Consider the following 17,086-nt stretch of genomic DNA (forward strand, 5'->3'; position numbering starts at 1 on the left):
TGTCCTAAAGATATAAAAGATATTCGTAGGTTCTTAGGTCATGTTGGTTTCTATAGGTGATTTATCAAAGACTTTTCAAAAAATTCTAGGCTTCTTACTAGTCTCTTGCAAAAGGATATTCCTTTTGTTTTTTATGATGATTGTCTAGAATCCTTTGAAACACTCAAGAAAGCCTTAATTTCTGCACCTATTGTTCAACCACCTGATTGGAACTTGCCTTTTGAAATTATGTGTGATGCTAGTGATTATGTTGTTGGTGATATTCTAGGACAAAGAGTTGATAAGAAACTTAATGTAATTCATTATGCTTATAAAACTCTAAACAATGCTCAAAGAAATTATGCTACTACTGAAAAAGAATTCTTAGCGGTTGTGTTTGCTTGTGATAAATTTAGACCTTATATTGTTGATTTCAAAGTAACTATTCACACAGACCATGCTGCTATTAAATATCTTATGGAAAAGAAAGATGCTAAACCTAGACTTATTCGATGGGTTCTCTTGTTACAAGAATTTTATTTACATATCATTGATAGAAAAGGAGCTGAGAACCCAGTAGCTGATAATTTATCTAGGCTTGAAAATGTGCTTGATGACCCACTACCTATTGATGATAGTTTTCTTGATGAGCAGTTAGCTGCAATAAATGTTGCTCACGGTACTCCCCAACACTCAACTCTCTCACACATATTTGGATATGGTGGAAAGATGATTTGAGTGGAAAGCAAGTTGGGGAAGGCTAGAGATCAAGATTCTTGTGATTGTATTGGAATATCTTGGTCTCAACGCATGATTAGGTGGTTCTCTCTCAGAAAATGAATGCTGGAAGTGTTGGCACGTTCTGATGGCTCTCTCCACGAATAGAGGATGGGTGGAGGGGTATATATAGCCTCCACACAAAATCTTATCGTTACACACAATTCACCGAACTCGGTGGGACTGAATCGAGAAACTCGGTCAGACCGATTTGATTCAAAATGTGAACGTTAGAGTTTTCGGCGAGACTGATATGATCAACTCGGTGGGACCGATGTGCTAGGGTTAGGGTAAAACCTCAACTCGGTCTGACCGATTACACAAACTCGGTGAGACCGATTTTGGTAATAAGCAAAACGGAGAGTTGGTCAAGCAAACTCGGTGGGACCGATTTCATATCTCGATAAGACCGAAATAGTTGCAACAGGCAACAAAGAGTTTGCAAGCCCATCTCGGTGAGACCGAGATCCCATCGGTGAGACCGAATTAATTTGGGTTTTAGGCAGTGGCTATGTCAAGTGAACTCGGTGGCGCCGGATAGATCAAATCGATGGGGCCGAGTTTGACTTTAGGTTTAGGACATATGTGGAAATGAGAAAGTGGTTGAGGGCTTTGGAGCATATCACTAAGCACTTTGAGCAAGCAAGCCATTAAGCAACACCTGATCCCCTTTTAATAGTATTGGCTTTCCTATGGACTCAATGTGATCTTGGATCACTAAAATGAAAATGAAGAGTCTTGGGCTTTTGCCAATATTTGTCCTTAGCATCTTGAAGGGGTTCCACATCCTCTTGTCCAAGCCACTCCATTGTTGAACTCATCTGAAATATACTAGATGAAAATATTAGTCCAACAAGTGATATGTTGACATTAATTATCAAAATCACCCAGGGAGCACTTGTGCTTTCAACTAGTCTAATCACCCCCTCTAGACATACTTTCGATCCTACAAACTCCAACAATTAAAAACAATTTTAAAGGAAAACCCACTCAGACATTGCTTGAGTATTAAGATAAACAGAATAAGATTATCTTGTTGTGCTCCAGCACGATTCAGTTCAATTCTTGTTGTGTCATTGGAACAATAACAAGATAATTCTTGTTCTCTCAATTCTTGTTGTACCACAAAATCTAACTGTTACTGTTACCACAACAACAACAACAACAACAACAATTTAATGGCACAATTAATTCATACTCCAGTTAATTCAGGAACTACTCCAAGCAATAGAAATTCATACTCATACTCATACTCCAACTAGTGCAAATTCAGAAACCATGGAGTACTTGCAAAAATTCAAGGAGTGGTCTACGAGCACACAAACACTTTGGTTACTACTCAAATAAGCAACTAGAAACATTGACATAAGCAACCGGACTTTGTAAACTTTCTGAAATAGACAATAATTTATTGTAAAACCAGCATGTACTCAATTTATTCAACTATAAACATTGACAGAAGTAACTGGAATTTGTACTCAATTTACTCCAAGTTGTAAACTTTCAGTTGAAAAATGTACTCCATCATCTGCACATGGAGTGCTCAATTTAGATGAATTTTTAAACCAGTGAACAAGCCATTAAATAAGGGCTACATATATACTCCTGCTTTAAATAAGGGCTACATATATGGAGTACAGCCACAATCATCTCTGTACTCCAAATATGCTGACAGACAAGCAAAGCATTCAAATCCCTCTAGACAAGCAGAGCATATACAAAGATGAATGGCTAAAAAAGAATAAGGGCCATATTATGCTAACCTGACATCTAAGATATGCTTATGGCTAAAAAAGATATGGAGACACATTTTAATCTGAACATGGAGTAAACATATTGTACACAAGCAGTATATGCTAACAGTATGAACCATGCAGATTGTGTCATGCAAATAAATTGAAGATTGTGTCATTTTAATCTGAACCATGGAATATGCAGATACTCCTAATCTAAACATGCAGATTGGGTCAACTGATTTCAGATTCGGCAATCAACAAATCCACATATTGAGCCAAATCCACATACGGAACCATGGAGTATGCTTGACGACTACAGCAACCAAGATAAAGGGGGGAGATAGGGGAAGCTCACCATGCGCTCGATATGCTGGCAAGGTCGAGGGCGACGAGGAACGCCGGTGTTCGTTGCCACCGTCGTCAAGCAGGACATCCTCCTGCTTCACGTGCCCTTGCTGGCCTTGCACGCGCTAGAGATGCTGTCGTCGTCGACCAGGCCGACATGACTGCGCTCCTCCTGCTCCAGCTCACGATGACGGCCTCCTACTTCATACTCAGCTCCTCCCGCTGAGTATACAATAGCTTTAGATCCAGCCAGCAGCACAACTCCTCCCGCTGGTCCTCGCCACCGTTGGTGCCCGCGCTCCTCTCGGCTTGACTAAAAAAGGCACCTTTAACTCCACCGAGAGGTGATGCGGGGCGAGAGGAAGAGGCGACGAGGGCTACAGCGATGCAGGCGAGAAGGATGCGGGAAAGAGGGATGCGGGCAGCTACGTCAGAGGAGCTAGGGATTTGGGCGGCGACGTCAGAGGAGCTAGGGATTTGGTCGGCGACGTCAGAGGAGATAGGGATTCCGGAAGCGACCGTTGAGACAGTGAGTCGAAGAACGACAAGTGAGCGCGGATTGTAGAGGGGCAAAATGGAAAACACCAACATTTTCCGTAGCGTTACGAAATTTCAACTACAGTTTCTAAACGCTCTTATAAAAGTTGACAGAGGGAGTATTTTTGTTTGATCTATCTATAAAAAAACTATACCATTTAATCTTGCTCATAACCGTTGAGGGATTGACAACCCCTCTACGCGTTAGTTTGCAAGTATTTGTTGTTTGTGTGCAGGTGTTGTTTACTAGTCGTTGCTTGGTTCTCCTACTGGATTGATAATCTTAGTTTCATGACTGAGGGAAATACTTATCACTATTGTACTGCATCATCCTCTCCTCTTTGAGGAAATCCCAATGCAACTCACAAGTAGCAGACATCAAAATGTCTTTATGCTCCTTGAAGTTGATGGAATTCGGGCAAGGCTCACATGGAGCTCGGCAACCAGCTTTAATTCCGCACTGAACTGGACAAACACAGCCACACAATTGTTTGCGTAGGCACGTGCAACACCTACTGCCCCGGCGACCTGCTACCCCGTGCCTGAAAAGGGGACACTCAAGAGTCATCGATCCATGATTAGAAGACGATCAAACCCAGCCTGGATTAGAGCAAAAGTGAAGCACGATGCATGAAAGCGAGAACCATCCACCGTGAGAGACCGAGCGCGGTCAGCTACAACATAACCGAGGCACAACTACCATGACAATGACAATGAAGACGATGACAACTAAAGCACACACATCAGAGGGACAAATCCACCACAAGCCATGACCCAACATTACTTTGCGAGCATAGACACGACATCACCAAGCAATGAGTCCACAAGCCAACACCTCTGGAACGAGCGATATCGAGATTGTAGGAGGATCGACGGGTGGATGGACACAATCTAGAGGGGAGCAACATGGTGTGTGCAAGCACCAAGAACAACACCAACCATGTATAGCTGAAGGGCGACGATATGCCCCAAAGCCGCCTAGACAAAGGAGAGGCCAAACTGCCACAAGCAAAGGCCTTTGGGCAACCAATGACAAATAGGCCTGCGACCAACAACCATTGCCAACCGTTGGTGCAGATGAGACGACAAGAGGCGATACTGCCAGATTTGACGGAACCACCACTACATTATGGCTGAGAAGGCTGGGGGAGGAGGGAAGGAGAGATGATGGGCTAGCCGCTACCCCGCTACCCTGGACGGTGCATGTGCTCTGCCCAACAACCACCATCGCAACTACATCAATAAATTAGAAGGAGGTTAGCATATTTATACCCAAGCTCTACTTGCAAGCTGGGTCCGCTACTGGTGACTGGAACAGAGGCACGGTAGGGAAAATTTGAAGAACAACTACAAGCCCAAACCCACATTTGTCGCCGACCCTGGAAACCACGACACTTGCATGGGACCGGATATGGTGCACTATGACCAAAAGCGAAGCCTAGAGGGGGTGCTTTGCCACCGCCATCCTTGGTGGTCACATGGTCTTCCCCGGAAGGAAGTTAGGGTTAGGGTTCGACGCGTGTTGCCCTGGAGGTGGGTGATGACCCTTTCTGCACAACTAGTAATACTGAATAACACAGAACCCTCTAAATCGAGAGCCTCTTTCAAAGAGGATTTGGCACCCTAGACCATGTTAACCTATCTGCCACTGCTACAAGATCAGCGGTTGGCATGCTTAAATGGCACACATTTTGGAAATCTATGAAATGTATAACCTGGCATCTCGAAACAAACACTACCACCCATGGTGTGCCTTTTTTTTGCAGGATCACTTACAAGCGGGTGTATCTAGAGATATATTTGCTTGCATCAACTAATTTCGGGAGGAGGGCAAACAAAGGCCAAAATCAGTGCGGTAAAAAACTCCGGCAATCCAGTGAGTGCACAGACCACCCAAACTTGCCCCGATGCGCAGGCACCCCCACATGTGCTGACCGGTCTCACCGACTCGCGCTAGAAACTAAAAGATCTGGCCCGCCAGTGAGATCAAAATATGGGGCTGTTTGGTTTCCGGCCACACTTTGCCACGCCTAACCTTAGGCAAGTTTGACCAAGTTAGGTAGGTGTTTGGTTCTAGCCACACCTAAAGCAAGGATTATTTTATGAGCAGTGAACCCCACATGTCATAGACACAAAGTGTGGCAAGATTTCCTTAGACAAGCCAAAGTATGGCTAACAATTTGAGTAACTCAACTAAAACAAGTGTGGCAAAAATCATGTGACAATATATGGCAAAGATAGTCACAATCCAAACAGCCCCTGTGTCTTCACGCTGCTGGAAGTACATGGAATTCGGGCGCGGCTGACAAAGAGCTCGGCACCCAGCTGTAATTCCGCCCCGAACTGGATAAACACGCCGATGCAGCTGTTCGCGTAGGCACGTGCGACGCCTCCTGCCCCGGCGGGTCACGGCAGGGCCGGGCCCGGCGGCCCGCTACCCCGTGCTTGCTGGTGCCTGAAAAGCAGACACCCTCTCCGCCTCTCGCACACAAACAGTGGCTTTCCGGACCGATGGACGGGCACGTGCCAACCGAGCACGCAGACGAACAATCATAGTATATCCAGTACACCCGTCTGAGCTCAGCTAGAGGAAGATCTTTGCTGGTGTACTGCAAATATTATTTTTCTTCTAGGAGTACCATGTTGCTGTTCTAGGATCAACTTTTGGCTTTTGGCAAGTGGGAGTCGAATTGCCAAGATCAGAAGATCAGGTGGAGCCGCTCCGGAGGAGAATGAATCTCCGTACGGGTTAGGTGCCCAGCAGTAACATTTTTCTCTCTCTCTGGAGTCTAGAAGCTACTAGCAGAGGGTTAATTTGTGCACAGAGAAGCTCCGTCGTCATCTTAGTCGGCCCACATTATAAAAGTGCAGATATCCAGATGGATGCTATAGATGTCTTAATGGAGAAATTATTATTAGAAACTAAAAGGTTCATGACTAGTTCCCGCATTAGGAAAGAGGCTCAAAAGCAATGGCGGGGTATCTTTTTTACTTCGCCAGCATACGCGAACACTGTGCTTAGATGTTGATTGAGATCAACGAAACTTCCATTTTTTCCACGGAAAAGGACGACGTGCGGAGAAAGTGGACGGGAAGCGTGACTACGCGAGATGGATGTCCCTTCTCCTTTCCGGCAGCACCGCGCCCGTTTTCCCTTGGACGCGTACACATCCATCTGGGCGTCGCTGTCCAGACAAGAACTCGCTAGAATCTCCTCCCTCAATGGAAAATAAAAATTCAGGTGTGGTGTCTTTCCCTTCATGTAACAGTTTCATAAAAAGAAACTGGTTAAAATCAAGACTAATTTGAACTGAAACCGCAGGAAGTATTTTGAAACGGAGAGGGCAATATGTTAACATCATCAATGTGATGTACGAATTAAATCCAATCTCTACAACAACACACTATTGAGAAATAGTTGAGACCTTGGGAGTAAAAAAAGGGGAAAAAACAAAGAAAGCCGACGCCGCACAACAAACAAACAGGAACGTCATCTAAGTACTCGCTAGAATCGCCGGTGTGTGGCTGGACTTGGAAATCCTCCTCTCCCTGTAATCTCCTCGCCCAATGGGGTGAAACCTTCTCGAAAATAAAAATTTAGGTGGGTGTCTTTCCCTTCCTGTGCCAGTTTCAAAAAAGGAACTAGTCAGAATCAACACTAATTCTTTTTTTTTGGGGGGGGGGGGGTGTTAGGAATCAACACTAATTCATGATTATAGTAACATAAATTGTTATATGTTTTTTCAAAAATGATAATATGTTAACATCATCAATATGATACCAATTAATCCGATATCTGCAACAAGGCAAACTCGTGTTAGTTTGTTCAAAAGTCAAATTTGTACATGTTTTACGAAACTTTTGCAAAGAATATCAGTATCTATAATCCAAATTTATACCATTAGATTGCTCATGAAATGCATTCACATATTTTATTTATTCTATGTTACGGATGTCTGATACTTTTTTCAATAATTTTGGCCAAACATGTGTATGTTTGATTTGCACGAACTCTTATATTCCAAAACGAAGGTAGTATTAAGATCTAGTTGAAGTGTTGGAAGAGCGCACACACAAAAGAGAAAAAAGAAAGAAAGCCGCCTCGTCTAATGGCACACAACACACAAACCAACAGGAACATCGTCCACCATCCTTGACACAACACGAATTACGTGAAACGTTCTCTCAAAACAACGCTCCGGGAAGAAAACGACGTGTCGACATCGTTGCCGTCGTCGTCGTCGAATCCAACCGGAGGTGGGATTTCGAGTTTTGATCCCGGAAAAGCACGTCTGAGCAATGCCTTCGGCAAGAAGGAAAAAAACTGCTCTAAGCATCGATGTTGAAAATGAAGAAAACTTGACAAGTCCCGCGTCTACATGAAAGAAAGGGCCGATTTACATACAAAAGTTAAAACGAATAGCGAGTTGATGTACCAGGTCGACGTCAACTACGCAAAGCCTCCGTCTTTTTCCCCTGCGGCGGCGTACGCAAATAGTGCAGGACCCACGACGTGCCGAGAGAGAGCCGATCTGATACATGACTACGTGAGATGGATGCCCGTTCTCCTTTCCGGCAGCACCCAGAGTACCCTGTCGGCATGGCACGATACGGCAGGCTAGCGGCCCCGTTTCCCCTCGCGCGTCGCCGTTGCATGCGCCGGAGGCGGGCGACGCCGATAGCGACGGCACGGGGGCTCGATCGGTGGCCCAACATCCGTCGCCGGCAAGCACCGATGGGGACGGACGGACGGAGAGACTGAGGTCTCGCGAGGACGAGGCCGAGGCCGTGGCTTAGCTTAGCTAGCGCAGCGGGCGAGCTGTTGGCTTCCATGTCCACACGCTGCTTTGTCTGTGGTACTGTACGTGGGTTGGGCACTTGGGTTTGACTGCGTCGCGCTTCTGGAGATCTCGCCGTGGCCCTGCGGGCGAGCGGCGCAGGCGCCGTCCCGACCCGTCGGCCGCTCTGTCGGGTAACGATGCGTAGGTGGTGCGTGCACTTTGCTTTTTCCTTGTAGGGAAAAGGGTAGCTATGCATGAACTCGTAAATGATAGTACTCCTACATAGTACTATTGATCACCATATGATGATTTCGGTCCAAAAAATACAAGATTGACCAGGTTAGACCTAACCACATTGTTAGCTTTCCCTGGCCCCTTTGCCTATACCTGGCTTATATTTAATCTCTCATTTTGAGGTATATTATTACCCCCGCGTTCTCCTTTTACTTCGCATATTAGTTTGGTCTTGAAGTGAGTTTGATCAAGTTTATAGAAAAAAGGTAACGATCAATATCATTAGATCCAACCTATCATTTTTTCGCTGTGGATGTTACATCCTTCCTCCGTTCCTTTATACAACGTGTATTTTTTAAGTCAAACATGTACATGTTTAACCGAGTTTTTAGGAAAATATATCAATATCCACAATACGAAATTTATAGCATTTGATCCATCATGAAAAGTAGTTTCATGTTTTATCTATTAGGTATTGCAGATGTTATTTATTCTATAATCCTGGTCAAACAGTTAAATGGTTGACTTGCACGGAGTATTTATAATATGTTTTTTTTGTGTGGGGCTTTTTTTTAATATGGTTGATGCTGACACATTTAACACAACATTGTTAAACTTTGCAAAGTGCAGTTTAAGAAAAAAATGACATTCGAAGTAGAAAAAAACTAATGGACCGCTACCGTTTCTCTGACATAATTTCCCACGTGGTGTTGATGAATTGGGTCCACATTTAATTTGTGTGTGCAATATTAAGTAAAGTTCGTTTTGTGCACACACATAGTTCAAAGTGTGTGACCCGCGAAAAAATAAATCAAAGTGTGTTCTGTGGTCTTTATTTTAAAAGAGAAAGCGATTTATGTATAAACTTTAAAACAATCTTGTGGATGTGCTCTTGGCCCAGTGGTGGTAGCGTGGGGACCTATTTCGACTAGGGTTGGTTTGATCTCTTTGGGCGACATTGGGAGCTCCTAGTAAGCGCCTGTTGCGCTGGTTAGCAGACGCAACACTCGCATGCCGCCTTACATGGGTTGGCCCAACTACATGAGCGATCAGCTGTCTCTCGTCAAGCGCATACGCCCGATCGCTTCTTCGTGGTTCGACTAAAAAAACTTCTTCATAGTTGACCTGGGCGACAAGTTGATAATTGACATGTTTGACCTTTGACCGCTAGAAAAAATGGTTCAACTTTTTGGAAAAGTTCGTGGATCTGAAAAATGTTCGCAGATTTGCAAAATGTTCACAAATTGAAAACAAATTATGAATTGATAAAATATTCATGAATTCAAAAAAAGTTCAGGGATTTTGGGTAAAAAAGTTCAAGGATTTATTTTTTATCAACTTTGGAAAAGGCCATGGATTTTTAAAAAAGTTCATCAATTTTGACAAAAAATCATCGATTGTCAAAAAAGATCATCGATTTTGGAAAAGGCCATCGATTTTGAAAATAAATTTCATCAATGTTGAAAAAAAAGTTCACAAATTTGAAAAAAAGTCCATTGATTTTTTTAAAAAAATGCGAAATTGGAAAAATTCTCGCATTTAGCAAAGGTAAAACAAAAAATGAAAATGAAAACCAATCAAAACCGTTCGAAGAAACGAGAAAATGAAACAAGAAAAAAGAAAAAGGCAGAAAAGAATGAATTCATCACATAAAGTGAGGGTGAGGAAGTCGCTGGTTCAAATCCCATCGTTTTTTTGTGTGGATAAAAATCAAAAATAAAAGGTAGACGGGCCAGCCCAGCTCGCAGGAGGGGGTGTGCGCCCGTTTGCAAAATAACCTATAACGGGCGCCTGAAGCGTTAAATAGGAAATGCCGACGACATTTAACCATATCAATTAATTTCATTGGACCACATGTCTGTCTCACACCTTCTTTATTCTTAGTTAAGTAAGCCGCACGGGCTGCTCCATCTATTGGTCTAATTCCTCCATTTTGAAAAATTCATCGTAACAAAGTCGTGGGCAAGGCTCTGACTCGACAATTTGCCTATTCTATCATTCCAGTAATCAAAAAATTCCATTATCGTTATTTGTTTTCACTAGCATACATAAAAAAAGTTCACCGCTACAAAATTAAGCATATCCCACTTCTCACTCAATTTTTAATTATGCTTTTCACTTTTTTATGGATCTTACTTCTCAATTGGGGGTTTTAGGGAATTTTAACTTGGTTTTTTGAATGAAAGAAAATCTTCACCTTGTTACTTTAAAAAAAATAGTTGTAATTTTAGTTATGCTCACATTCATTACAAGTGCCTTGTTCTAGATCTAATATCCACGAAAATACAAAATAAATCCTACAACTAAGAATTACATTAATATATCTTAGATGCATCTTCTTCATGGTACCAATCTTTGCAAGATGAGGTACTCTCAATAATTTAATATAGATAATTCAATTAGACTGTTGTGGTAACACTGCGAGTCCTTAACCCGCACGAACTTGATTACGAAGAAAGTTTTTTTTAAAGTCCATTGAGTTGTCCATCCAAATAGATGGGACAATGTGAGTGATGAGCATACTTGAGCCTAGAATGAGCCCCCTAGAAATTTAGGTCGTCAAACTACAAGATTGTCACCATAGTGTCGAATAAAAATTCCAACTCCACAAAGAATCAAACCAACAAAATCATTATACCACGCTAACATGAGGACACGAACTTCTTTGGTTCCATGACACCACCAAGATTTAGGTAATTTATTTGCAAAAGTACCACAACCACCACTAAATACCGACGAGGAACTCAAAGCTCTTGAGGATCTGAGCCCTCCCTCTTAGCATTAAGATGACAGCCGAAGATAAGGGCACCAAAGTATCTTTGGCACTGGCTGCTCCTCAAACCCTAACTCTCATATACTTCTATTTTTTCCATGCAGGCTTGTGTTTTTTGAGTGAAATTTTTCCATGTCGATAATAACTGAGCTGTGGCAAATAAGGTAGTGGCTGCTCCTCAAACCCTAACTATCGTACACTTCTTTTATTTTTTGGCACAAGTTTATTTTGATAACAAAATTACACAGGTAAGCACTGAGCCTCGAGTCCTCCTGTTTGATGCCTTGCACCAGTTAGCGTGTTGGCACTCGCACGCTCTAACACATGGGCTAGCCCAAAACAAGCGAGTGCTCCCTCCTTCCTTCGGTTGGTTGACTGGTCGACTTGGTCGACCGTTGACCATTGACAGTTGAGAAAATATGAATATGAAGAAGTATACATGTAAAAAAAATCCTGAGTTTGATTTTCTTAAATGAACAAAGTTCTTGAAATTAACAAAGGTTCACATTTTTTTAAATCACGAATTCAAAAAAAATCTTGAATTCAAGAAAAGTTTGTGAATTTGAAAAACATATGCAAATATAGGAAAGAAACTGAAAAATAAAATAGAAAAATAAAGAAAAAACAAACAAAAAACGTCCAAAGAAACCCAATGAAAACCGTTCCTAGAAAAACCAGGGGAACCTTCCAGGAGATCCCAAAACTGGTGAAAAAATGCCATATGGGCCGGCCCACTATGCAAGCGAATCGGGAGTGGCATGGGCGCTGTGTACCGTTAAGGCCTAAACCAGCGCTATAGGCCGCTGAATAGAAATTGGGCTAAGGCGTGGAAAAGCTGGTCTTAAAATCCCATCCACAAATTCTTGGGGTCGGGGCCCAGTGCATCTCGTAGGCCATTTTCTGCAACCGGAACTGACGGCCCAAGAAAATCCTTACGCCTCCACAATTCCAAGCCTTCTCCTACTCTCTGTCCTCTGCCCACCAGACCACAACAGTTCGTCGCGGCGGAGACGAGACGACCAGCCGGCAGGCGACGACGAGGGGCAGCGTCAGCTCAGATCCGACGAGATGGTAAGCCCATAAACCCTACCCCTTCTGGTGATCTAGGCTCCCTAGGGTTTCGCGAGGTACTTAAGCGCCGGCGGTGATGTTCTCGCAGGCGGCCAAGGCGATCTCCAGCCCCGTGCCGGTGGAATGGTACCCGACGCTGGCCGTCGTCATGGTCTCCGTCGGCCTCATGCTCACCGCATCCTTCTTCATGTAAGTCATCCGCTCGATTCCGATCTCCCCAGCTCCTCACGCGATTCGTGCAGATCGATGGCCTGATCCGATCTGATGCGCCTAGTGGCTGCATGTGTTTGGGACCTAGCGGAATTAGTCCATCCGCGGGTTGGGATAAGGGATCTGATGTGGTACTTTGTTGCGCTGTCAAATAATTAGCTCGAACAGTAGGTGGTAACATCCTCTTAGGGAGAAACCCAGGCACGATGAGTTTAGGCTGTGTCGTCTTTGGCTTATTTTCACTGCTCAGTAGCGTTTTGGGTCCTGCATGACAGAGGTGACGAATGGGCTTACCCTTGGTGGCTTCAGGTTGGATAGATGGGCCTAGGTTTGTTTGAAGTTCCGTGTGGACTAAGTTCAGTAACCCTTGCACCTATTTTTCTGCTTGTCAGGAAAAGGATTTGCTCGCACTGAACATTTGGTTTGGAGTTCCTGGATAGGTTAGATTATTATAATTGGGCTGCTAGAACAGAATAATTACGTATCACATGACCTGCTAGAACAGAACAATTACTTATCACATCACCTGCTTGAAAAGAACAATTGGGCTCACATTGAACACTTGTTTGGATTTCCTCGCATTGACCACTTTTACTTTCGATTTGTTTTTTCCCATGGAATGGAATGATTCTTGTTCTTGTTGCTGCCTATTGATACAATTCGTGTTAGTATTACTTTATTATATTATCAGTCATACACTACCTAAATTAAAAGGCGATAATAGGACACTGTTGTGAATAAGAGCAATTAAATTCAATGAGCTTGTAGTGCATACCCAAACATGTGAAAGGTAGCAAAAACTTCTGATTGCATTTTCTCTTTAAAAATAAAAATAAAACACATCGAAGTTCACTTTTTATCAGTGTGTCTAACTCCAGAACAAAGATAAAACTTGGTTAGACCTTTTTATCAGTATGTTCAATTATGCAACTTAGAGTAATATGACCTAGTTGGCTAGTCGTCGTCCCTGCCAATTTGATGGTAACAGTTCAAGTTATGGTTATTTCCAGAAACTGCGATAAAAAAATCATTGGCCCTAAGGCTCTTAACCAACCAGTATGTATTGCACATTATTGCTATGCTTACCAAAACATAAGAATCAGGGTCACCTATTACAGTTTTACAGGATTTGCATAGGATTGTGATCCTATGGAATCTTTCCCATAGGTGTTGTTTGATTTGTAGGAATGCAATCCTTAGGATCATTCTTTTGGAACTTTCCCCAGCTTTTGGAGAAATTCCTATGCTTCCATCAAACACACACCTCTGCCAATTCCTTTGTTTTGCAATTCCATGTGATTCAAATGGGCAGGGCATGTCAATCCTCCATTTTTCCTATCCTATGAATCAATGGAGCCCTTGGAATTCAGGGAAAAAAATAGAAATAGGAAAAACATAAGAATTGGATGTCATGACCTGCTAAACCCTACTGGAATTAGCACAAAGGAAAAGAGAACTTTACTATGACGAATGGAACTGGTGTTTAAGAACTCATTCCCTATGAATTTTGATGGCCTCATTCTGTTAATATAAAGAACCTCACAGGTAATACCATATTAGGAAATATACCTAGAACTGAAATCCGAAAATCCTTCAGTCCAAAACTTAACTCAGTTCATGATGGGAATAATTTTCAGCATGGTGATTAAATATCTATTTTGTTTGTGGTGCTGGTAGGCATAGTCTGGTTTTACTCGGGATATAGCTAATTAGGAAGTATACAAATGAAATCTGGAGGTAATGTCAAACTGATTACTTAACAGAGGTGTTAGCTCAAGCCTTAAATTATCGAAGTTGACCAAGTACTTCAGCACTTGCAATTCAAGCACACAAAAATCTAACCAGCAAATTTGTCCATTTCAGTTATGAAGCCACGACTTCAAGGCGGAACCGTAGTTTAGCAAAGGAGATTGTCACAGCGTCCATTGCTTCCGTCTTCCTGGTATGCCCCTTGAAAGACTGTCGGTTGTTTCACAATTTTGTATAGGGTGGTTGATGCACATCTAAGTTATCTTTTCGATTGTTTCACAGGGCTTTGGATCTCTCTTCGTGCTCCTTGCAAGCGGTGTTTATGTCTGACAACCGGCCTCTCCATGCGTAGTTCTAGCTAGGATGCGTCACATGCCTGAAATTGTGCTGCTTCCTGGAGAATATGGAGTCCCACATGGACATGATTTTTATAATAGACGAGTGACATCAAAATTTAACCAATGTTGTTGAACCTTTTCTGGAATCTCTATCTTATTATCTGTCCACAACTTCATTTCCATTATTAGTTATGGGACATAAGCCGCAGCAATCCTTCAAATTTTTGTTTCATAATACGCAGTATGACCACATTTCTTTTCAATGGTTAGGATTTAGGAAGAAGGTATGCACTGAATATAGTACTTCAATTACCGTTTCCACAACATAACCTGGAGAAACCAGGATGAATTTGGGGCAAAATATGGAGACTGTGCAAGCATCAATATCTCTACCTCTATCTCTACTTCTCTATCTCTACTACTTAAAAAGAATGTAAGGTTCCCATTTCACCTTTATTCGCACCACTCCTTCGTCCAACCTTCCTTATATGATAATAAATCAACTTAATTACTTACCTTTTGAACCAGTTTCATTTTAATTTACTTACCAAACTTCGGATCAAAATCTAAGGTAATTCATGGGCAGAACTTGATGATCATTTATTTACACAATCGCGTTATTATAGACAGGTAAATCACAAGCCGACGTACTAGAGGATTTATACCCCGTTGCAACGCGCGGACATTGTTCTAGTATATTTATAAGAAGGGAAGTACTGGTACAAAATGACAGGTATTTAGGAATAATGTAGGAAAGGAGATATAATCTTTTTTTCTTCAAGATGGCTTGTTTAATGGCAGCGACTTGTAGACGTCTAAGCACACAAGTATGTGTGGATGTGATGGATGACCGCATGCTGAGAGTCAAGATAAAGTGCCTCTTTGGATTGGAGTTTTGAAGGATTTCAATCCATATGAATTTCTCCTGTGGAAGCTCCATTCCTATGCCTCCTATGCCATACGAATCTCAACATGAGCTCAAACCTCCTTTTATTTCGAAACTACTGTGTGGACGACAGTAGCCGCACGATGGGAGTATTCATCCGTGCTGTTCACTTTTGCTCAATGCATAGATGGCTTGATGTGCTTCCTCGTGCGGAAGTCGCCCATAATCTGTCATGTGTGTAGTAGCACTGTTTTATTTTTCCTTTAAGAAGTCCAATGCACTCCACTCTTACCTCTCTCTTCTCGCTTATTCCTACAAAATTCCTGTGTTTGTTTCCTGTGCAACATCCATGGGCGTACCAACTCCTGTGTTTGTTTCCTGCCCCCTTGGTTGGAGTTCGTACCAACTCCCAAGCCTAGAGATCCTCTTCCAGGGGCGGCTTGATTTGTGCATTGGGGATCGTGAAGCTCACCTCCAAATTTCCCACCCAGATCTCACCTCTAACGGGCGGAATAAATTTTTGACTAGAGATCTCACCCACTAGGGATCGTGAAGCTGGCCACGGTCTTCTTCTCTGCATAGAATCAAAAATCCTACACTTACGGGTGAAAACTCACGGGAGGGGACGTACGGGATTAGGTGTTCGCCCACCAAATCTCCCTCCTCTCTCTGTTTTCAACCGTGGGCCTCCTGATTTCCAATCAGCAGATGCCATGTCAGTCTGTAGGTACTAATCCGTGACATTGAGTCCGTAAGTGTAGCATCTCTGGCATAGAATACGCATCAGAGCTATAAATATACATGGATGATTGATGTGCCTGGCGTACTGGTAAAAAAGTTGTGCTCGGGTTGATAGACGGTGGCTATAGCCTCTGCATGACTCGAATTCCCGACGTTTCCCTCCTGAACCTCTAGAATAGGGAGCTCTAGCTTCTGTAGCGTGTAGTTCCGGCCTTCCGGGCGTCATGTCAAAGGTGCTGTTCGTTGGCGATGATGATTCCGTCGAAAGGTCGGCATCGAAACATGGCTCGATTGCATCTCTTATGATCTAAAATCGTCGGCCAAAAAGAAGGGATTAGGGCAAGATGTCATGTACTGCCTTCTTCTGGGAATCTGGGTCTCTTGCCTTAAAAGAAACGAGCAAACCACTCCCAATGATCCCCTCTCCCTGCTTGCTTCAACGATGGCTCAATGGGGTTATGAGCAGTTAATAGCGCCACTAAAACTCAGCAAAAGTCCATCAGAGACTAGGCTTGACCACCCTAGGGAAAAATCTTGGCTCTGCCTCTTCTCTATGTGATTGGTCCCATATGCAGGCTTGCGGCTAATCCTCACCTTCCACGATTAACATTGCAAGTAAACCGCAACAGTTCTCTAGGTTCCACAATATGCTGCCCTAGTGTAGCACAGTGATAGCAAAAATAATAATCTAAACGAGTATTGTTTGACCTAGTGTAGCGCGCTCATCATTGTTTATATATGGGGGCTATTAGTTTACGCCCACGCCCACGGGCATCACGTGATCGTCTATCGAATAGGTTCCCTACCTGTTCTCTGCTCTGATCTCCAGGGACTGGTCTGCCCTCTCCGGTCAACCAGCAACCACTGTTAACCCCCCCCCCCCCCCCCCCGGGCATCACGTGATCGTCCATCGAATAGGTTCCCTACCT

At 43.1% G+C, this 17,086-nt stretch overlaps 1 protein-coding gene across 1 annotated transcript; it reads left to right on the plus strand.

The window, feature by feature from the left end:
* Window positions 1-12,078: 12,078 nt before the first annotated feature.
* LOC125524622 (uncharacterized) lies at window positions 12,079-14,732 on the plus strand. The gene is made up of 4 exons (XM_048689662.2): window positions 12,079-12,233; window positions 12,322-12,422; window positions 14,307-14,385; window positions 14,475-14,732. Exons 1-4 carry the CDS (start codon window positions 12,231-12,233, stop codon window positions 14,520-14,522), a joined length of 231 nt encoding a protein of 76 aa, XP_048545619.1. The 5' UTR covers window positions 12,079-12,230; the 3' UTR covers window positions 14,523-14,732.
* The last annotated feature ends 2,354 nt before the right edge of the window (window positions 14,733-17,086 follow it).

This window comes from Triticum urartu, chromosome 7A (genome assembly GCF_056163025.1).
Source record: "Triticum urartu cultivar PI428250 chromosome 7A, HENAU_Tu73, whole genome shotgun sequence".
Classification (NCBI taxonomy): Eukaryota; Viridiplantae; Streptophyta; class Magnoliopsida; order Poales; family Poaceae; genus Triticum; species Triticum urartu.